Source organism: Octodon degus, unplaced genomic scaffold (assembly GCF_000260255.1).
Source record: "Octodon degus isolate 3935 unplaced genomic scaffold, OctDeg1.0 scaffold00033, whole genome shotgun sequence".
Classification (NCBI taxonomy): Eukaryota; Metazoa; Chordata; class Mammalia; order Rodentia; family Octodontidae; genus Octodon; species Octodon degus.
The window spans coordinates 12,566,204-12,587,772 of NW_004524609.1; the positions used below are offsets into that span (position 1 = coordinate 12,566,204).

Consider the following 21,569-nt stretch of genomic DNA (forward strand, 5'->3'; position numbering starts at 1 on the left):
CCCTTTCTTAAATTCCTAGCATCTATGGACAAGTGGACAGATAGAAGATGAGCCAATCATCTTAACAGAATATCTGGTACATCCACCTGTTTCTACAGAGAAATGAATGAAGTTACTGTGACTTTGGAGAACTCAGGAATAGTTGGCCTAAATCCATTCTTTTTAACCTTCTGCCCCAAACAAGGACAAACAGAGATGCCCAAGGAAAGAGATGGGCCGAGCTACACAGTAGAGTGGCTTTGTAGGGCTGGACAAGGTGGACACCAGAGGCAGGAGGCAGGCGCAAGGGAGGCCAGCAGCCAGCGACTCCCACACCACAGCCTGAAGATGAAAGTGGGAAAGGAGAAGATGGGAACAAGAAGAAGCAGGAGAAATAAGTGCCTTGGGGCCACCCCACCCCAAGTGCTCAGAACACATAGGGGCACTCTGACCAACACAACCGCTGGGCCCGTCCCTCACCCAGACGTAATACGTATCATTCCCTCCTCACTGTTTATAATGACACTGGAAATCTGAAGCATGAAATTGAAAAGAAAAAACATGATAATAATAGCAATCTGTGTCCTTCTTGGGTGCTTTTTGTCCCTTTCTTCCTCCCTCATCTTGCCACCCCTACTTCCTGTGGCAAGACTCTTTCTCCCAGCAGTTTGGATCAAGAGGTAGGAAGCGCTGAACAGGAAGGCCCTGCTCTTGTAGACACGTGCTATACAGGAAGGGAGGAAGGCCAGGGGACACAAGCGTCATGAAAGCACTTCCAGCACACAAAAGCCACCAGTGTTTGGGAGCCAGGAGTGCCAGCTCTATCAAGAGTCATGAAGCAGAAAACCAGAAAGGGAGGTTTCCATCTGCACACTGGCCACATGAGGTCTTTAAGTCAGCATCATGACTTAGGGGACCCTAAAGGCCCCCACCTCATTGAATATTAGAGCTTATTGTAACACTGCATCATCCCCAGGAAGCAACATGGCAGACGTGGCCGTGCCACGGACCCTGGAAAAGCCAAAGATAATGGTTAGAGAGTGACCCTCCCCATGCCTCCCCATACTTCATTACACACTCATCTTGTCACACGGAATCCCTGGGGCAGGTAGCTCAAAGGCCTACTGAGCTTCTGTGATTGGTGGAGAATTTCCCAAGGTCTTTATGTTAAAGGCTGGGTCCCCACACTACTCAGTTACAGACTGGAACCTCCAAATTCACAAGGCATAATAAGCTTTCTCTTCATAACTTGTTGGTCGCAAGTCTCTCCTCATAGTGCTGAAAAGCTGGCTGACACACAGGCTGATACACTTCCTGTCCCTTTGCTGAGAGTCTAAGGGCAATCATTGTCCCAGTTATTTCAACCCCATGCAGAAGGTGAAAGCCTTCAGAGTATAACTGAGAAGGCCTTAGGGCTCTATGGATTCCCAAATCCTTAAAAAGCAAGTCTGAGAGAAAAGGTCCACATTGGGTAACGACCCCCAAACTCCTGGGGCATTGCGTCTGGTCAGAGTGACACTGGGGTGGGGCTGGCTTTCAGTTCAAGCTTTCTCTAGTTCTCTCCCTCACCATCCCTGTAAGTTTGTCTCAGAGCTCTTATTTTTTCTCAGTCTGATAAGAAAGACAATCACAGCTTGGGAAGACAGCAGAGACCTCGGGGGGCCTCGCCAGAGCCCACGAGCCTACTCCTTTCTTCCACATCACTTTGCGCACTATGCCCTTGGCCACCCCACCTCAGTGCAGTCCAACAACATCACCTTCTTAACAACGCAAGACATCTCCACTGGGACATATCAGGCTTCCCAATCTCTCATAAGAAGGAAAAGAGGGAGCAGCAATTATTTCTCAATCCCAAGTCTAAAAGACCTAAAAATACAAATGAAAAGATTTCCAAAGCTCTAATTTAGTGCCTGCTCCCTGCCCCTGACCTTTACCCTCTCATATGTACTCCAGAATAAACCTTTTCTCTGGCCCTGGTTGAGATCTCCTCCCTGAGCCCTGCGTGCTACCGTCTAAGTGCATTCCCCCCACCATTGCAGTTCTCCATAGCAGTGGGGAACAGCTGGCCACCAGCACCAGAGGCCACAGCTGGAGACCCTCATTAACTTCCACTGGGGAGCCAGTTACTTAGAGAAAACATGATTCACCACTTGTGGCATAGAAGTAGACTCGGCCAAAATCTCCTCCAAAACAATCACTCTGTCATAAGAAACCAGCTCCCTGTGGGATCAAATAATAGGCATTAAATTGCCTTTTCATGCCTACAAGGAAGCTTCTGGATCAGTAGGCAGTTCTGTGGCCACATTTACTCCACAGGGTGCTGCTCCTTGAGAAAGAATGTGCACTGCAGCAGAGACTCCTGCTTGGTTCAAGCTTCACCAAAGAGACGTGTCATCCAGAACAAAGAGAATTAAAATGCTAATCCTCCATATTCCAGCCCTTCCCCCTTCATCCAGACATCATTTGGAAACACGAATGCTTTCTCCTCACATGAAAAAATGTTCAATTACACACTGAAGTTTACCATTGAGTGTTATCCCTGGGTGAGCCAGTGAAACCAAACCTAAGAGAAACACTTCACAGCTGCCTTAAATGAGAAGCTCCATGTCCACCGAGGCTGTCACTCATGCCTGCAGACACACAGAGCCCTCGCTGAGCCCAACAGATCAATGATCTTATTCATCAAGAGTCAACTACAGTTCAGGAAGACCAAGGCACTTGCCCTAGGTCACCCAGCTCAATACTGGCAGCCCCGGCTCCACATCCAGGTTTGGTCCTACTTCTGCTGCTATCTAGTAATTTTCAGTTCTGGGTAAGTCATTTACACTTACCCAGACCAGATACCACTTGCGTCTGGTCTGTAAATAGGGGCAGTTGGACCAGATACCATGTTGTACAATCACCGAGGCATTATGCTTTAAGGACAAGAGCCCTCTGGCTCAAAGGCTGCCTCTGCTCACAGAATACTGCTGAATAATTCATTTACATTCACTGTGTCTGCAAAGTGGAAGAGAATCATATATACATGCCTTGCATAACCTTTATAGGACTATAAAAATTAAATTAGATGGCCAGTTTAGCAGAGCATCTTAAACGCAGTAAGAGCTCAATAAATATCAGCATTATAATCATCTCAAATCCTTTCCAGCCTTAACGTGGTGTTATTCTAGAATTCTAATAGGCAATGATGATTACCTTTTTCCCCCCCTTAATGGCAGCAGTTCTCCCTAGTAGTTCTATCTCCTGATTCAGATGTAAGCCAAGGTCAGAACCAGAAAGAAGAAAGACAATTACCGAGAACTGAGAATTGAAGAGTAATTTAAAGAATCTGGAGAAAAACAGACAAAGAAACTCCAAAAGGAATCATGTAAGAGGAACTGATTCATACTTGCAAGACACTGCTAATGAGAAAAAAAAAAGTGAATATATTCCTTAATATATTTAAAATACACCTGTCCTTTGTCCCAGAAATCCCTCTCATGGGAACCCTTGCTTTGAGGAACAATTATATATTATGTAATCGTGTCGCTATAGCATTATATATTACAACACATCAATACACACAAATGGTCGCATAGATGACTAGAAAAACAGGTTAGGAGCGCCGCACAGATGCCCGTGCAAGCTACAGGAGACCTGGTCAATCAGCTCAGAGCCAGTTTTCTTCTTCAAGATATTTCCTCAAGCATCTCAGGGCTAGGTCGCATAAGTATGATGGTTTGGATTTGAAATGTCCCCCTAAACCCACACTGCCAGCTGACGGACTCCTGGAGAAGTGCTTGGAACCAGAGGGGACTGACTTTACTGAGTGGACCGATCCACTGTTTTGTTTTGTTTTGTTTTGTTTTGTTTTGTTTTGTTTTGTTTTTCCGATCCACTGTTAAGCCTGTAGGTCGATGGCATTATTGGAAGGTGAAGGAAACAGAAGTGGGGCCTACTGAAAAAGGGCGGATGGTGGGATGGGACCTTGGATATGCCCAACTCCTGGCTTTCTTCTCTGGCTTTCCCACTCTGCTGACAGCCATGAGGTAAGCAGCTCTCCTCTCCTACTATGTTTTTGCCTCTCCATCAAAAACATTAAAAACAATGGAGCCCACAGACTATGGACAGAAACCTGAGAAACTATAAGTCCTCCCAACCCCCGCAAAGAAAACCCATTCTTCCTTTAAGCTCTTTATCTCAGGTATTTTGTCACAGTAAAAGAAAGCTGACAAACACAGGAAGCAATGTCTTCAGGAGACCTAGCACTGTCACATCCTGACTGTTCTTACACATTGTATGTGAATAATGAAACAACATTCTTTTATGACACATACTCAAGGGAGACACTGGTGATTGTTGGGAAGCAAAGGGGATAGGCAAGGGGACTTTGTGTCTTTTTATATTATACCTGAGACTAGAACTCTACCCACCATGACTATAGATGATAACACCAAAGTGCACTAGACCAGAACTTCTGGGCCTCAACACTACCAACACCTTGTACATTCTTTGGATCTGATGCATCCTGTCTGGCGCACTACAAGATGCTTAAGGGCACCCCCAAGGGTCTCTACCCACTACACACACAGCCGAGGTCATCAAACATCACAAGTGTCCCCAGGGGAAAAAAATGTCAGTGTCTGAGAAGCACTGTCCCAATACATATAATCCCCAGAGAGGTCCAGGCAACTAGCAATCATAACTCTTGGGACACCTGGGCTATATAGATAGTCCTCATTCAACAACCTACTTATTTAACAACTCTTGGACCAGGGCACACTGTTTGCACTTAAAGCCTGCCATTTGGACTTATGATCTGTCTTTTTTTGGTACAAGTTTGTCTCCGTTACTCTTCTCTCATTGCTGGGACAAATATCCCACACCCAAAATGAAGGAAGGAAAGGTTTATTTAGCTCACAGTTACTAGGGGTTTCAGTCCATACTCAGCTGGCTCCAAGGCAGAACGGGACACGGCAGAGAACAACCTTTCATGGCAGTGGCAAACAGCAAGAGTACGAGGGAGGGGTAACAGCAGGTCAAGCCCCCAGCTTCTCCCTCCTTATGTTATAATGCAAATTACCTGCCCCAGGGCAGGTGCAGCATCCACACCCACAATAATCAATCACAAGCTCCAGAAGCCACCCCAGGACTGCATGAGGCTTTGGGGGGACACCTACGCACAAACCATAACAAGTTCAGTACATCCTGTTCATAGAGCCTCAGTCTTTTTTGTGCAGTATTTATACAGTAGTGTAATTTTTGCTGACCGTATCATACAGTACTATAGTTTATGTTCTGTTATACATTATAGTACCAAATGTAAGAGTTACGCAAATAAAAACAGAGACATCAACTTGGAGTTTCCTTTGCTCTTTTTTTGTTCTGAATATTGTAATGCACATACTATGTACAATTCTTTAATTAGTGACCAACCAATTCATTTAACAACCTGGTTGCAGGAATAGAACTTAGTCGTCAAACAAGGAGCGTCTGTATTGTCCTTCCTAACTTAGAGAAGCATGTATGAAAATCTATTTCTAGTCATCAAGGCCCTGAAGTTCGCTTAGTTCAAGTTTTATTTTCCACATTATGTCTTTACTCTTCTCTGTGTATGTTGGGACCTACCAGGAGTTCCTCTATGTAACTAGCACATTCAAGGTCAATCCTAGAGAAGAAATTTATTTTCTGATAAATATATGTCAGAAACTTCTAGAATCCTTTTCATCTACCAACTTCTTTAAACATCAAAGTGAAACTATTTCAGATCTCCATAGTTACACAAAGATGCTAACCCACCAGTCTCAGGACCTTTTAAAGAAAGCGTATCTTAAATGTTCATGTTTTCCTCTCCAGAATTCATGCTTACAGGTCCTGGAGACTACCATGTTTTCTCTCCTTTCATTGGTTTGCTTTGCTTCTTTTCTTATGGTTTGTATCTGAGTCCAGCACTGTTTATTGACCTAGAAATACAAACTCTGTGAACAAGCCACCCAAATGCCTGGCCGGAAGCAGCAAGACATCAAAGCAAAGAGGTCTTCGATCTTCACATCTATGTACGCTCTGTGGAATGTGGAAACTCCAGGTACCTCACCCATCACTTGTGAGTTGACACTGAAAAAGTTTCCATCTGATAGTGCAATGATATTGATCTGTGTAAACAGAGCTGCTGCAGCAGGGCCCCTGGTATAGCTCAGGCCCTAGCATAGGCAGGGCCCTGAGTTTGATCCCCAGGACTGCAAAAGCAAACCAAAAATGAAACAAAACTGTTTCCGCAGCCTTTAAATATACCTAATACAATCTAAATAGCATATACTTTTTATTACCATAACTATCCAGTTAAAACCATAGTCCATAAACTATGCAGCATGTCTTTTACGTAGGTTGATGCCCATGTGTTCTCTTCAACCTAAATACAAACACAAAAGGATGCACCAGAAGCAAATGTATCACTGAAGCCAGCAGTTTACTACATTCCCTTTTCATTCTTTTGCTTTTCTTTTTTCACCATAACTGGTATTTTTTTAATAATTTTATTGAGAAAATTATTAAATTTTCTGATGAGTAGGACAGTTTGTCCTACTCATCCTACTCAATAGTAATTTATTGTCCTACTCAATAAATTACTGATGAGTAGGACAGTTTCAGTAATTAACACATTGCATATTGTGGTCTTCTTTTTAGTGGTCATTCATAGTACAAGATGCAGACGTGATATCCTGTCCACAAACACTATTAGTACAAATCTTTCTTCTCATTGAATTAAGAGAAACTAGCTGTATATCTATCCCAACTATTTTGCCTGTACAGATACAAAATGGTCCCTCATTTGTATCCCCTTATTTTGTTTAGTTTTGTAGCGATGGGTACTCCATTGCCATTTAAATATTGTAGGTGCATGAATTCAGCAAAAGGTTCCAATATAGTCCAGTAGTCCATAATAGTAGTGGGTTAGCCATAGGACTGGCAATGTCATGACTTGTATTTTAATTTCAGAATTCTATTCTAAACCAATTTGTATTTTATACTACAGAAGGCATAATTTATTGCTTTATCATACTTCTCTGCCATACAAATATCTATACACATTGCACTTTAATTTTTTTTTTTTTTTTTTTTTTTTTTTGGAAAGGGTCTATAGGGTGTTCAGGGTCTCACTACTAGATGGGACTTGTAGTGATCCGCCTGTTTACAGCCTCCAAAGAGCTGGGATTACAGGTACATACCACCACTCCCAGTCTCAACTGCCATCTCAGCATGCCCTGGAAGCAGGGCCAGCAAGTCTAATTTTCTAAAGTTTACTTTAAAAATGTTTCTTCTCAGGCTGCTGGCAACATAGCTGAGAGGACTAAGCGCCTGCTTAGGCAAGCACAGGGACCGAGTTTGATCCCCAGCACCACATGCCAGGCCATCCCTGCCCCAGATGCACTGAGCCAGCCAACCAGGCACGGTGTGGTGGCACACACCTGTAATCCCAGTGCTGGGGAGGCTGAAAACAGGAGGATTCCTACGAATCTGAGCTGCATAGTGAGACCCTGTTCTAAATACACTAAGAAATAAATACAATTTAAAAACAAATAAATAAAAGTTTCTGGGCTGGGGAGAGAGCTCGGCGGCATAAGCTCAGGGTCCCAAGTTTGATCCCTGGTACTGCATATCGTGCTCACCCCAAAACCCTGGACATACCATGCCGACCCCGGAACTGGGAGCAGTGGTGCGTGCCTGTAATCCCAGCACTGGGGAGGGCTGAGATAGGAGGATCACTAGGAATCTGAGCTGCATAGTGAGACCTGTCTCAAAAAATTAAAAATTAACAAAAGAAAAGTTTCTTGATTCTAAGGCTTTATGCTTAAAAAATTTCCAGGACTGATTTATCATTACAACTATAACTAATACATTCATAACAACAACAAATAATATATATTGTTATGAATGTATTAGTTATAGTTATATAGTTATATACATATCCCTATATAACTAATAGTTATATATATATATATATATATATATGAATATATATAAAAATATATTGGAATATTTTGCTGAATTCATGCACCTACAATATTTAAATGACAATATATATATATATCCCCCTACCATGGTACCAGGGATCAAACTCGGGATGTGTACTTGCTAGGCAGGTACTTATGCCACTGAGCTATATCCCCAGCCCTGAGCCTTCTTATAATTATTAAACATTAAAAAGTTAACTACTCTTCAAAATGCATATGTTAATGAATGGGCCTTTACTTTTTAATTCATTCACACTTCTGTAAGTAATTATTAAGTAGTCATTAGTAGAATAATGCAGAGTTAACCATCAGTTTTATTTCTATTGTTGTTTGAGGTCTCCTCTCTTTATTACCGTAAGCAAAGAGAAGATGTTTTGTGCAAATGAGAAGTTGTGAGAAAAAAAACAAAATGAGGTGGTCTGATATTGCCATTCTGTCCTTTCAACTTTTATTAAGTTACCAGCTCCTGATCCAATAGTGGTCCATCATGGAAAATTACTTTGAAGGACCTCGCCACTGACAATTTGATTAGAGCCATCATTAAAATCAGGACAGTAGCTACACTGGATCTGTGTCCAGTGATTTGTGATTAAGGTTCTTCCCTTCACTTCCCCACCCCAACACCAATGTTTCAAAGATCCCTCTGTTTGAGCTTGAAGGTCCCGTCAGCTAGAGACAAGGCAACAAGAAAAAGCCAGTGTCTTTTGGGCAAGGAGGAACCTGCACAAGGGAAGGGAGGAAAAGAGGGCCACTTTTGGGCATTCCTAGACACAGTAGTTTCAGGAAGGAGCACGCAAGTGTCATGGCTTTGATCTACAGCAGTTCCCAAAGCCTCAAGTGTCTGGCAGGTGGCTGGATTGTAGACCCTAGCAGTTGACTTGCTCTTAGGATGTGAGGCCTGGCTGGAAGCAGCAGGTCACTGTGGGTGTGGCCCAGAGAGCACTTCACCTTCCGAGGTCTTGCCTAAATGCACTGCTTCCTTTTCAACTTGCAGGGAGAAAGCCTTCCTGTACCCAGGTCCTTCCACTACATTGTCAGCCATGCAAGACCTTAAATTTCTAAACTGCAAGCCAAAATAAACTTCTCCTCTTTTCAGATGGTATCAGGTATTGCATTCCAGCCATGAGAAAGTAAAACAACAGAGAAGCTGGGACCTGGGCACTGATTAGCTAACACTCTCAGCACTCCCAGGCAGGGCTCACAAAGCCTCTGTGTTCTCCAAGTCAGGCCCTCCTCTGATAGCTGCTAACTCGGATGACCTCAGCAAGGTAAGCCCTGGTCAAGATTTCCCAGTCACAGGACTCTAAGACAGTAGAACAGAACGAAACTTTGATCAACTAAGAGAAAAACCCATATTCTGTGCCTGCTAATGTCACCAAAGCAACAGGAATACACAGCACCACTGACAGATTCATAGTGAAATGTGAATTAACCAAGCCCAGGTCTGACTCCCAGCTTGCAGGAAACAGAATTGACTGAGGACAAAGTCATACAACATAAGGAAGCAGTGGGCTAAATGCAGAACATGGAACATTCTAGAAACAAATGACCTACCCAGTTTTACCAACAAATTACTCTTTTAAAAAACATGGGACTGCTGAAGAATAAAAGACTTAAAAGGCAACAAATTCAGTGTGAAAATCTTGTTTGGAACCAAATTCTATCAAAACAATCTTAGAAGACACTTTTCAAAAAACAGAGGAAATTTCGGGGCCGGGGAGATGGCTCAGTAGAATAAGTGCTTGCCTGGCAAGCGCAAGACCAGAGTTCAATCCCTGGTTCTGCAAAAAAAAAAAAAAAAAAAAGAAAGAAAGAAAGAAAGAAAGAAAGAAAGAAAGAAAGAAAGAAAGAAAATAGAGGAAATTTCAACATGGACTAGATGTTAGTTTTTAATAAATTACTATTAATTTTAGTAGATATAATAATGGTACTGGTGATTATGATTTTCTGAAGTCATTCAGTTAAAGATATATACTGAATTGACAGACAAGAATTATATGATGTCTGGAATTTGTTGGTACAAAATATTCCAAATTCCAAGAAAGGCTGACCGAAAACAGATGAAAGGAGATGAACGAAATTTGAATTCCAGTTGAAGTTGGATGGCGGATACCTAAATTATATATGGGGTTTCTACAATTTTTACATGTCTGAAAATGTTTATAATAAAAAGTTCTTTAATAAGGAAGAAGGGAGAAGGAGAAAGTATTTAATTAGTGTTGTGTATCCCTCAGGCCCCTGAGAGCCTCTTCTTAAATATTATTTTATTTTCCAAGTCCTGAGACAGCTACCATACAAGCTTCTTCCTTCATCATCTAAGGAGAAGCAGGACATCCAGTAAGCCAGAAAGTGACAATAGGAAACCACTAGCTCTTAGAGAATCCAGAGATGTATCTAGGTAACACAGGACGAGACTAGAGACAGTGCTTGGTAGAGAAATGACAAAACAAACATATCTTTGTTGACATTTCTCCTCCTACACTCAACTTACCCCTGCAGCAAAGCCAAGGCTTCCATCCAGGATCCGCCTCTGAAAATGAAAAGAAGGTGCTTCAGTTTCAGAGGGACAACAGCGCGAAGTGCCCCAGGCCAAGAGAGAAACTGGCCCGTGAGGGCTGGGGAGATGGCTCAGTGGAATAAGCACTTGCCTAGCAAGCACAAGGGCCTGAGTTCAATCCCTGGTTCTGGAAGAAAAAAAAAAAAAAAATGAAACCATTTGGGGGCCTGCCCCTTAGCTCAGTTCTTTAAGTGGCTGCTTCAACAAAGCAGTCAGGCTCAGGTTGCTGTGGTTGATCCCCACAACTCAAGCCAGCCAAACCTGCCCTGAAGGCATTCGGAGCCAAAAAAAAAAAGAAAAAAAGGAAAGAAATTAGCCCATGAAAGCCCAAGATGGCCACAGGCCTACTCCCCAGCTGGTGAACTCCTGAGTTTACAAAATGGAACATGAGCCAAGAGAGAGAGCCCCACCCCTCCCAGAACTGATCAGAAGAGTCCTTTCCTGGAATGGCAGGGATGCAAAGGCTCACGGGATGTTTCTTGTTCAGCACCCCTGCAAATCGCCACCACAAACTTTAGTAAGTAGCTGCTCTAAAAGATGGAAATTACCAAGGGTTGGCAAGAGCAGGCACACATACCATCCCTCTCACAGGTCGAGGTGCAAACTGGCATGACCACGTTGGAAAACTACTAGGTGGCACCACACAAGTGACCGCAACCCATGCTACCCCTGAGTGGTGACTACCGAAAGCGCATGCTCAGATTCACTAAACACATTAGCAAAACCTTCACAGCAGCAGCATGTGGGAGACACCAAAAGCAGAAACTGTCCGAACTCCCACAGGTGTAGAATGGGCACAGCAATGAGTGCATATTCGTATAACAGAAGGCCACAGGACAGTGGGAAAACACAGGCACACACTATATGCATGTTCGTTTGCTTGTTGCATGCACATACATAAAACAAACAGGCAGCGGCATTATGGAAACAAATAGGATAAGCTCACTCAGACATGGAACCAATGCACACTGTACAAAGATTACAAGGTAATAGATACTGTGAAAGGAAAACAATCTGTTCAAAGGACAGGAACACCTGGGATGAGTAAAGGGACAAAAGAAAGAAAGAAGGGGAAAAGATATATCTATGTATACATACAGGATACCTTGGATGATTGTACTGATTTCTGCTGGCCTATTGAAAGGATCAGTTAATGCTTAACTTTTTTTTCTCCTCTCTTTTAATTTCTTCTAACTTTGTTTTAAACCAATTTTGCATGCTTATCACTGGCCATCTAAACTAATTTGAAGACAACATCATGCAGTATAACAACCGTTGTTGAATTCCTATTATTTTGTTTAGTGAAATTCTATATCATTTCTACTGCTATGTTTGGGTTTGGTTTGGTTTGGTTTGTCACTATTTTTTCTCTTTAAAAAATATACATATCAAAGGGCCAGCCAAATAGCTTAGCAGACTAAAGCACCTGCTCAGGCAGTACACAGCAGCGAGGGTTCAATTCCTGGCTTGTCGTGCAGGCCAAACCCCAGGGCACGCTGAGCTGGTGACTGAGTTCAGGCGTGGTGACGCATGCCTGTAATTCTGGCCCTGGAGAGGCTGAAAACAGGAGGATCACTATGAGTCTGAGCTGTATAGTGGGACACTGTACCAAATACATAAAATATATAAATAAATAAATAAATAAATAAATAACCAAAACAGGGAAACCGCCCATGCTGTGAAATAGCAGTGGGGCCATTAACCCTGGAGTGGAGGTGGTAGGGGGCGCAGGAGTCTGGAAAGAGACAGGAAGGGACTGTGAGGGGCTGGCACTTGATCAGGGCACAGTTTCATGGGCATTTATAAAAAGGATCAGCTGTACACTTATAAAATGTGCACTCTTCTATATGAATCTTGTATTCCAACAACAAGGTGTCTAAGTATCTCTAGATGAATGAATACACAAAACATGACACATACATACAGTGGGATAGTCTTCAGCCTTAAAAGAAAGAAAAAATTGGCACATGGGACACCACCGCTGAGCTTTGGGGGCATTATGCTAAGAGAAATACACCATCCATGCTCACAACTCTTGTCTGTCAAGAACTCTGCATTCTCCCTCCCTGCTGGGCCCTGTCAACTACCACCCCACATTCTATTTCTATGAAATTGCCATCTGTAAGTGTCTTGTACCCTGTGATTCCAGATTGTGATCTGAGTTCCAAGTCACTGACAGGTTGGCTCCAAGCCTCCCCCAGGAGGTAGGTAGGCAGTGTGGGAAGCAGACCGGGCCAGTGCGGGAGGCCAAACCAATACCTGCCCGACTGGTCTCTAACACAGGGTGGCTGGCCTGCCGACTTCCTAATGGATCTTTGTATCTCGAGCAGTCTCACAGCACATTTAAATAGAACTTAAGACAGCTCCTCACGTGCATTCATCAAGACGCCATCCAGGGCCCTGGGTCTGAGCCCAGGGGAGTCCAGGGTCGACAGAGTTTGAGACTTTAGGCAAGGAGGTGGGTGTGGGTTGTGTAGGTGTGGACAGTAGGAGAAGGCTGGGTTGGGTACAGAGGAGAGGTACATAGACTTAGAGGTGTGGGGCATGGAGGAGAAAAAGATGAGGAATATCGGGGTGTAAAAAGGGCTTGGGGCTAGGCTGAGGAGCCAAAGAGTGAACACAGGTGCAGAGATGGCCTGAGAAGTAGATGTGTGGAGGACACAGAGCCACAGGAGTGGGAGGTGTCAGGCCTGAAGGATCATGGGAAGGTGGCCTTCGATAGTCACCCCAAGGGTGAAGACACATGGGCATCCTGCAGGGATGCGTGAAGATGACTTGCTATCCAAGGAGGAGGAATACAAAGGCCTGGGCCTGGGATAAAAGAAAGGCAGCAGATTCCTTTCTTCCTCCAAGGTCTTTTCAATCATCCCAACTAAGCCAAGGCCACAGGGCAAGACAGATATATCTGAAATCTTATCTCCTTTGGTCCTGCATGGTATCCCCCAGACCCAAAAGAGGTCAGACGGAAGCTAGAAATCAGGCTGGGTTCCTCATTCCCAATCCCTTCAAACCACATTGTCAGAGGCAAGAAGAAAAGATAATGCACAGTGTCTGTCTCTGTTCTCCTGGCTGGAAAGAGAGTTGGGCATAAAATAAGAAGACTGAGGAAAGTTCAACCAAAAGCCACCCCTGCATGTGCAGGCAGGGACCTCAGAGAGCCTGCTTACCAGAGAAGCAAAGCAAGGCAACTCACCTGTCCACTAGAGAAGACGAACACGAGAGCTGCCCCAGCAGCCGTCATCCCCCAGGTGAAGAAGGTCCCCAGCAAGGCCTGGAACACAGTGCTGTGGCCTTGGAGCATGCTGGATATAGCTGTGTGCAGAGGAGCAAAGGGTCAGCCACCAGGGGTCCCTTGGGTGACACTTGCGTGTTCTTCTGTGTCCTCATTCCTCTGTTTAAGTGTTCTCCATCTGGAGTGGTGGCACGCACCCTTCTGCCACACCAACCCAAGGGTCCTCAACCACCCAGCATACAGGTCAAGATTTTCTATCCTGGTCCCCGGACACTGAGATGTATCTAACTCTGCAAAGCATCACGGGGATGTGTAGGAAGCCTCACAAGAGGCTGCGACACTGAGAATCAGTTCTGGAGAAGAGGCACAACAAAGATTTCCAATAGTGTAGCCAGGAGGAAGGGCTCCAAGGTCCAACACAGGGGATCATCTCAGGCTCATTCTGCAGACCCCACCTGGCCCTGCCTGTTGGCTCTTCTCTCCTCCAGAGGCCAGTAACTAGCTCAGGTTCCCTTTTGAAGCTCTTCCACCTAATTCCTACTCAGAGCTCTCAATCCCTAGACTGCTGAAGGGAAAATTCTGCCCACTGATCTCCTACTCCCCCGTGAACTCTGCAAGCCCACATCTCCCTTACGCTCTACCCAGCCACCATGATCCAGCCCACCTGCTGCCAACTTCATGAGAAAGGCATCCCTGATCCTCCTACCGGGTATCAGCTGTGAACGGGCCTCCTTGGTCATTGGTGTCCTCAGCCGCTTGAGATCAAGGGCTGTGCTCTTGCCTAGCCCTCTGACACAGGGTTTTGTGGCTTCTTAAAAACATTCACTGACTTGGAAAAGGCCAGCTAACCTGGACAGGACAGTTGGCAAAGACAAGGAAGCAAACCCGGAAGTGGCACTGCCCCTGGCCAACCCAGCACACCGCAGCTGAAGCTGGAGTCACCGCGCTGCCCACTGAGACACAAAAGAGAGGTACCTTCTACTCTTATGGAGCCCAAAACCTCCTCCAGCCTTGAACATGCTAAGCGCTCACTCTGAAATAACAAAGAGTTAGATCTCTCCCTGTGGAAAGTTACAGGGCAGAGAAACTCCGGTGAACGGCGCTGTGTTCTAGTCCCTAGGGCTCAGGGCCTTGTCTCAAAGGCTTCATTCAGCTCCCACTGGCTTTCCATCACCCACAGGTCTGGACACAACCCCAAGAGGTTCTGTCTTGCCAGCCCTGGTATTGAAGAGCCAGCCACCATGAGCCTACAGACCAAGAGCTAATATATTGTCCTTATTGACCCTGGAAACTGTGGTGGAGGGTGACAAGGGCCCTGACACCAAAGGGTTCAGCAACACAGCAGGTTCCACCCTCGGAAAGGCTATGGTCCCAGACAAGCCCAGGTAAGCTCTGGCTCTGCTTGCTGCTAGGAAACCTCTGAGATAAGTGTGATTTGTTCAGACTGTGGTCCCCATAATCCAAAGGACTCAGGATGGTGACTGTAGTAATTAATGAAAAAATCATTTTTAAGAAGTTATTCTCAGGGCCGGCAAGACAGCTCAGCAGACTAAGTGCTTGCCAAAGCTGGTTTGATCCCCAGTTCCACACACTGCGCTGGTCTCACCCCTGGGGCATGCTAAACCCACGACTGAGTCTAGGGGTGGTGGTGCACACCTGTAATCCCAGCACAGGGGAAGCTGAAACAGAAGGATCACCACAAGTCCAAGCTGAATAGTGAGACCCTGTACCAAATACATAAAATGAAAAAAAACTAAAAAAAGTTACTTTCTTTACATTTGTCATCTTAAGATACCCTGTAAGAGTAGTTTGTGTGTTTTTCTTTAAACTAAGATACCTGGATTGTTAACAGCACTTCCAGCGCTTGCGGATGAAATTTCAAACATTTGCAAAGACAGGGGACTATTTTCTCTTATCATGTATCATCCAAGACACAGAACACCTTTAGTTCCCCTGGTAGTTGAACATGCCTTCTGACAGCCGCAGAAGAAAACAAACAAGGCTCCTCAGCCAACAGACCAAAGTCAAAGTGGACTTTGTGAACCCAAGGGCGTTCCTGGTGGGCATCAGAAGAGGAAAGCGCTCTTTTAAACTGTCCTTTCTTATACCTGAGAATCTGGAGAAGTGAAAAAGGGAACAAGGCCACATCCCAGGCATTCCAACATTTGTCAGGGCCACTGTAAACCCAGCGTCCCTTGGAGTGTCTCCTATTTGCTATCTGAAAACCTCACTACTCAAAGGGACCGAGCCTGGGCCCTCTTGAGGGCTGCCCAGAAACACGGAGCTCGGGTCCCAAGCCGGGCTCTGAATCTGCGTGGGCATGTTATCCAATGCCATGGGGGATTCTAATGCCAAGAAAGTGTGGAAGGCACTTCTGTGAAACTGAAAGGGTGCCTACGCGACCAAGAGCCTAGATTACGTGGTAGCACATCGGGCGCTGCGGGGGACTGGTAAAGCCAGTAAAGAATCCAAAAAAGCAAGTCCACATCTTGTACAGCACTAGGAAGAATGTATGCAATGTGTTAATTATTGAAACTGTCTCATTGCTATTTGTTTCTCAATAAAATTATGGAAAAAAATTTAAAAAAATAAATAAAAGAAGCAAACGTGTCTGGCAGGTAGACCAGTAGGCACTTCGGGGTGCTGGCGTGGTACCTCCAGAGCTGCTCACCCCTGGGGCTCACACGCCCCCATTAGCTGGCTATTAACACCACCACTCCTGAGGAGTTAGCAGGAAAGAAGCTCCCTTTCTGCCTACACCAACTTCAAAGAAGCCACCACCACCCCCGCGCAAGCGTGTCCTGCTACACAGGCGCAGGAGGCATGCCTACAGGTCTCCTCTGCGTACTTTCCTCCCGTTCTCAGACTTGTTGCTCTGCTTCTAGCAGTCAGCCTGGAGATACCCGTGCTGCCTGGGCCTTGGGAAAACTACACACACGGGCCGTGGCACCAGCAGGGGCAGCCAGGGCAGACTCGGGTTCGGGCGGGAGCGACCGTGGGGAGGTTGTCCTGACTCAGCCTCGCTGCTCCAAGGGTGGTCGCGGGCGGCGGCGGAGGTGAGGCGCGCACAACGTCAGGCCTCACCCGGGCCGACAGAGGGTTAAACAGATTCCCGGTCAGATTTAAGCGCCAGGAGGCGGAGCCTCTGGCACCCTGCTCGGGAGGATCCGCGATCCCCCACACCCAAGCAGGAAGCAATGAATGAAGGGGGTCCCGGCCGAGCGCTGGGAAAGGCCGCGCGTCCTCGCCTGCGGTCGCCCTGCAGGGCAGAGGGTGCAAGGGGCACCCCCGCTCCGCTGCCACCTGCTAAAGCCTCAGCTGCTCCTCCAAGCCCCTTCCAGCAGCACCCAGGGACACCCCCTTCGGGGCTCCAGGGTGCTGCGCGACACTCTCGGCCTCAGGTCCCGGTCCCCGGCCTCGGGCCCAACCGCAGGCGCTGAAGGAGAAAAGAGCCGACTCACTGGGGTGCCCTCTGCGGCCCCCACTCCGCTGCCCTCAGCCCGCGGCCGCTGCTCCGCCGGCTCCACTCCTGCAGTCACTTCCTGCTTCCCCCTGACACACGTGGCCCTGCTGCCACCAGGCCCCGCCCAGCCGCTCCTGGAAAATCCCTCCTGAAGAATTAATTCTCTGGTTCACAGCCTTCCGCAGGCTCCGGAACGGGACGGAGCGGGCAGAACAGCCCGCGAGGCGACGCGCGGAGCGGTCTTCTTGCAGGAGCCCTGGCGGTCGGTCCTAGGAGGGGGCGCAGGCACCCAGGCAAGAGCCCTTTGTGAGGTCCCAGACGTTGCTTGGTGTCCGGTGAGCGAGGCTGGGTGAGCAGCAGAAGGGGGGAGTGACGCATCCTTCTCTAGGTCAGGGGCCCTCAAACCACAGTGTCCATCAGAATCACCCAGAAGATGTCGAGCCCAGGGTGCGATGTCATTCTAAGTGGACCTAGAGTTTTCTATTTGAACTAAGCCTTGCTGATGCTGTTGGTGTCCAGGGCCACCCTGGAGAACCACAGCCCTAGGACAGACAAGGGCTTTGCTCTGCTGGGCTTCCCTGAGAAGACAGCAGTGTGCGCAGATGGTGAGGTTTAGCCAAACCAAATCAAAATGCAGACAGGAACCCTGGTGAAATGCCAGTTTCAGGTAAACAACAAATAATCTACATTAGTATGAGGGTGTCACGTGCAATCTTTGGGACAGATCTGTGCTAAAGGTGTTGTGGTAGTGTTGTTTATCCAAAAATGAAATACAGTTCAAGACCTATATAACAAGAAATGTAACTTTTGTATCTGACAAGTTCAGTCAAATCCCCTCAGAATTTACCCTGAAACCCTGTACAGTAGTTTGTAGATCTTTTGTCAGTGTCAGTGATATGGATGAATCATGGCCATCCTTGACCAATTTGCTCTCATGAAAGCCTGAGAGAGTTTTCTCTCCATGTGACTCTCCTTAGGCACACTCTACATTGTCGATCACTTTCCTCTGTGGCCCCATAATCTCCTTGATCAGAAAATTTGGGACACCATTGAGTTATATAGGTCTTGCTTTATCTTGGTCTTAACCATCCAGCAGAAAAGTATAAAAACGAGGTATAAAAAGTAAAGCCATATTAATATGCTGAGCTGTAAAAGGCTCAGGTCAACAACTTCTGACATTGCCAGTCCTACGGATAACCCACTACTATTATAGACTACTGGACTATATTGGATTACTCTGCTGAATTCATGCACCTACAATATATGAATGGCAATGGGATACCCATCTCTGACAAAAGTAAACAAAAAGGGGGATATAAATGAAGGACCATTTTGTAATTATATATATATATATAATATATTATATATTATATATAATAGCTTAGATATTATAGCTACTTTCTCTTAGTTCAATGAGAAGAAAGTTTTGAACTAATAGTGTTTAGACAAGATATCATGTCTGCAACTTGTACTATGAATAACTACTATTAAGACAACAATATGCAATGTCTTAATTATTGTAACTGTCCTACTAGCCTGTTTTGAAAGTCTCATTGCTACTTCTTTCTCAATAAAATTAATATTAAAAAAATACAGTTCAGTGTCCTGTAATTTACTTCGAAGCCTTTGCTAGAGCACAACCTGGGCAAAAAAGAGCCTGTGGTTGGAGTGGCCATAGACTACAAGGCGCAAGAAGAACAGGCCCCTTTGTGAGTTGACCCCCATATTGGTGATGGCATATACCATGCATTGTGTAGGGGAAAGAAATTAAATTTAAAAATAGAAAGAAAAATACATAGTCACCCTCTAGAGACCCATGGACCAGCGAGAGCCAGACCAGCCATGACAGCAGCTGCACAAAAAAGCATGTGGAGGGCACAAACCACACCAAGGGGGCACAGTCCCCAGCGTGACCGCAAAGCACTGCTCCTCCTGCCCCTACAAAAGCCATGGAAGGTTTTCATGCCTTGGACTTGGAAAGGAGAAATAAATGGACTAGAGATTAAACAAAAATGGCCAGATTAATCACTGTGGGAGCGAAGGAATAGACACAGAAGGGTTCATTAAATTTTTCTTAGTATAAGTTTAAATCATCCTGCTCTAATAAGTGTTTCAATTTTCCTGATGAAAAGCAAAAACAAAAAAGGGAACAATGAGCAAAACACCCCCTACTTGTCTTTTCTTGTGGCTGCTATGGGAATTCTGACTCCTGACCTCTGACTTGGGTCACAATAGTCACCTCCTGCCGCTCCACCCTGTTCTGCCTACGAGATTGACCTGCCACAATCTTGCTTAAGATCTTCAATGGCTCCCTAGTGCCTTTGACATAGAGTCCAAACACCCCAGCCAGTAATTCAAGATGTTCCCTGTTACAACAGCAGCTGGATTTTCTCAGATTCGTTGGCTTCTCCTTGTGCCCGTCAGCCAAGCAGGGCTGCGCAACTGCTACACAGTCTTCCCTCTCTGGCACCAACCGGTGTATCCCCAGATATCGTTTCTACTGAATTTCCCTTCACCTCCCATTTCCCCAAATCTAAGCCTTCCATGTTCGATCCCTCTAGGCCCTGCTTTGATACAATCTCTCATGTGCCTGCTCTGACCCCATCTCCCACCTGTCCCAGTGCTGGCTAGAAAAAGATTCTTCACCCTCAAGGGGCCCATAGAACTTTATCTGATTCTCAAGACTCCTACGAGAGCTAGGCTCTAACGTCACTGTTGGAGCCAGACACAGACAGACCAGGACTCCACCGTGCTCCCTCTCAGCAGCCCATATCCTATCAGGTCCTCCAAAGAGGCTGGGAGGAGACACGGGGGTAGGCTGGGATTGGGAGTGGTGGTGAAGAGGCACCTAACATTTGCCAAGCGCACAACCTGGGCACCACACTCTACCTTTATACCATGTCCTTATTTAAACCTCACAATGATGTTGAAGGGACTCTATGGTTATCTTCATGTCACAGATGAGGAAACAAGTTAAGGAAAGCTCTGGCATGACCCCAGGTTAACAGGACACTGTGGGAAGCCAAGCCCAGCTGTCTCCTGGGACCATGTTCTTCCTGTTCAGGCTTCCCAGGAGGTGGCCCAGAAGCAGCCTATTCAGTAAGCATCTCCCCTTAAGTCACACCAGTCTCCTAATGCCAGAAAACCAGCCCCCCAACCGAGACGTCTCATCTTCCTGAGTACATCCCCTCCATGCACACCCTCTCCGAACATGCCAACTGCAATGGTCTTTTGCCTACTTTCTTATGTGCTATAGGCCCAGCAGGAAGAAAATGTTTCCTTGAAGTTACAATCCCCAGTGCACCCCTGTCCTCTCCTGGGGGGGGAACAAGTTTGCTGTGAAGCCCTCATAAACTGAGGGAGGGACACTGTGAGCATAAACAGAACAGAGCAGTAGCAGGGGGGGGGGTACTTTATAGCTCAGGGCCACTTCCCTAGGGGCCGGGGCTCTGAGACTGATGCTCAACTGCACAGCAGCAGAAGGGTCAATGGTCCTTTCCAGAGGGATCATTGTCACTTGCTATGGCCCAAGACACTAGCAGCATCTCTTCCTGAAAGACTGGAGTAGAGTGGGTAAGGGGACAATGGCCAGTGGCCAGGAAGGTCCACAGAAAGGGTAGAGCCAGTCTGCCACTCTTTCATCTTTGCTTGTCTGTCTGTCTCTCTCTCTCTCTCTCTCTCTCTCTCTCTCTCTCTCTCTCTCTCTCTTCCCTTCTCCTCCCCCTGCCCTATCCCCAGAAAGAGGTAAAGTAGCTGTTGAGACTCAGCTTCAGAATCTGACCATGTAGAAGAAATAACATCTGGGTTTCCTCAGACAGACTCCACAGTCACTCCCAGCCTCAGTCTCCCTGTTCCCAACCAGGGAATGAGGCTACAGTCTCTCCAGTCTCCGTGACCCAGAGTGAAGTGCCAACGCTCTGCCCAGCAGCCATCCTGGGCAACTCTCACCCATCCACTCTCCCTCCTTCTTACACTTGCTCATTCATTGACTGGTGCCATATTTTTCAGCTTTACTCTGTCAAGCCTTCTGCTGATCTTCGGTGTGTGGTCCCTCCACACGTGGCTTTACTCACCCAGGCAGTCTCACCTGCCCTTCCAGCAGATTGACCGCGGACCTGGCCTCAGGACTGAGATGAACCTTTCACCCCAGGCTAGCCAGTTCATTCTCTCCACATTGTGGAGAACAAACCCAGCCAGGACTGGTTGTCATTTTTGCGGTTGGGGTCATGGAAGTGAAAGCAATAGGTAGCTTATAGAAGTGCTCTAACGCTGTGGGGGAAAAGGAACCCTTCTCCACTGCTGGTGGGAGTGTAGACTGGTGCAACCGTTATGGAAATCAATATGGAG

The 21,569-nt window shown here is 46.2% G+C and overlaps 1 protein-coding gene across 3 annotated transcripts in view; it reads right to left on the reverse strand.

Moving 5' to 3' along the window:
- The window catches only part of Slc39a11 (solute carrier family 39 member 11), a 416,634-nt gene extending 399,162 nt beyond the window's left edge, over positions 1-17,472 (reverse strand). For 2 of the 3 annotated variants that reach the window (XM_004630059.2, XM_023714148.1), the window contains exons 1-3: positions 17,221-17,471; positions 13,721-13,839; positions 10,462-10,500 (exon numbers count right to left, since the gene is read on the reverse strand). In XM_004630059.2, coding sequence (XP_004630116.1) covers positions 10,462-10,500; positions 13,721-13,828 — 147 coding nt within the window. In that variant the 5' untranslated portion in view covers positions 13,829-13,839; positions 17,221-17,471. Of the gene's footprint in view, positions 1-10,461; positions 10,501-13,720; positions 13,840-17,220 lie in introns of all 3 variants that reach the window. The other variant, XM_023714149.1, reaches the window with a different exon arrangement.
- Between the last annotated feature and the right edge of the window lie 4,097 nt (positions 17,473-21,569).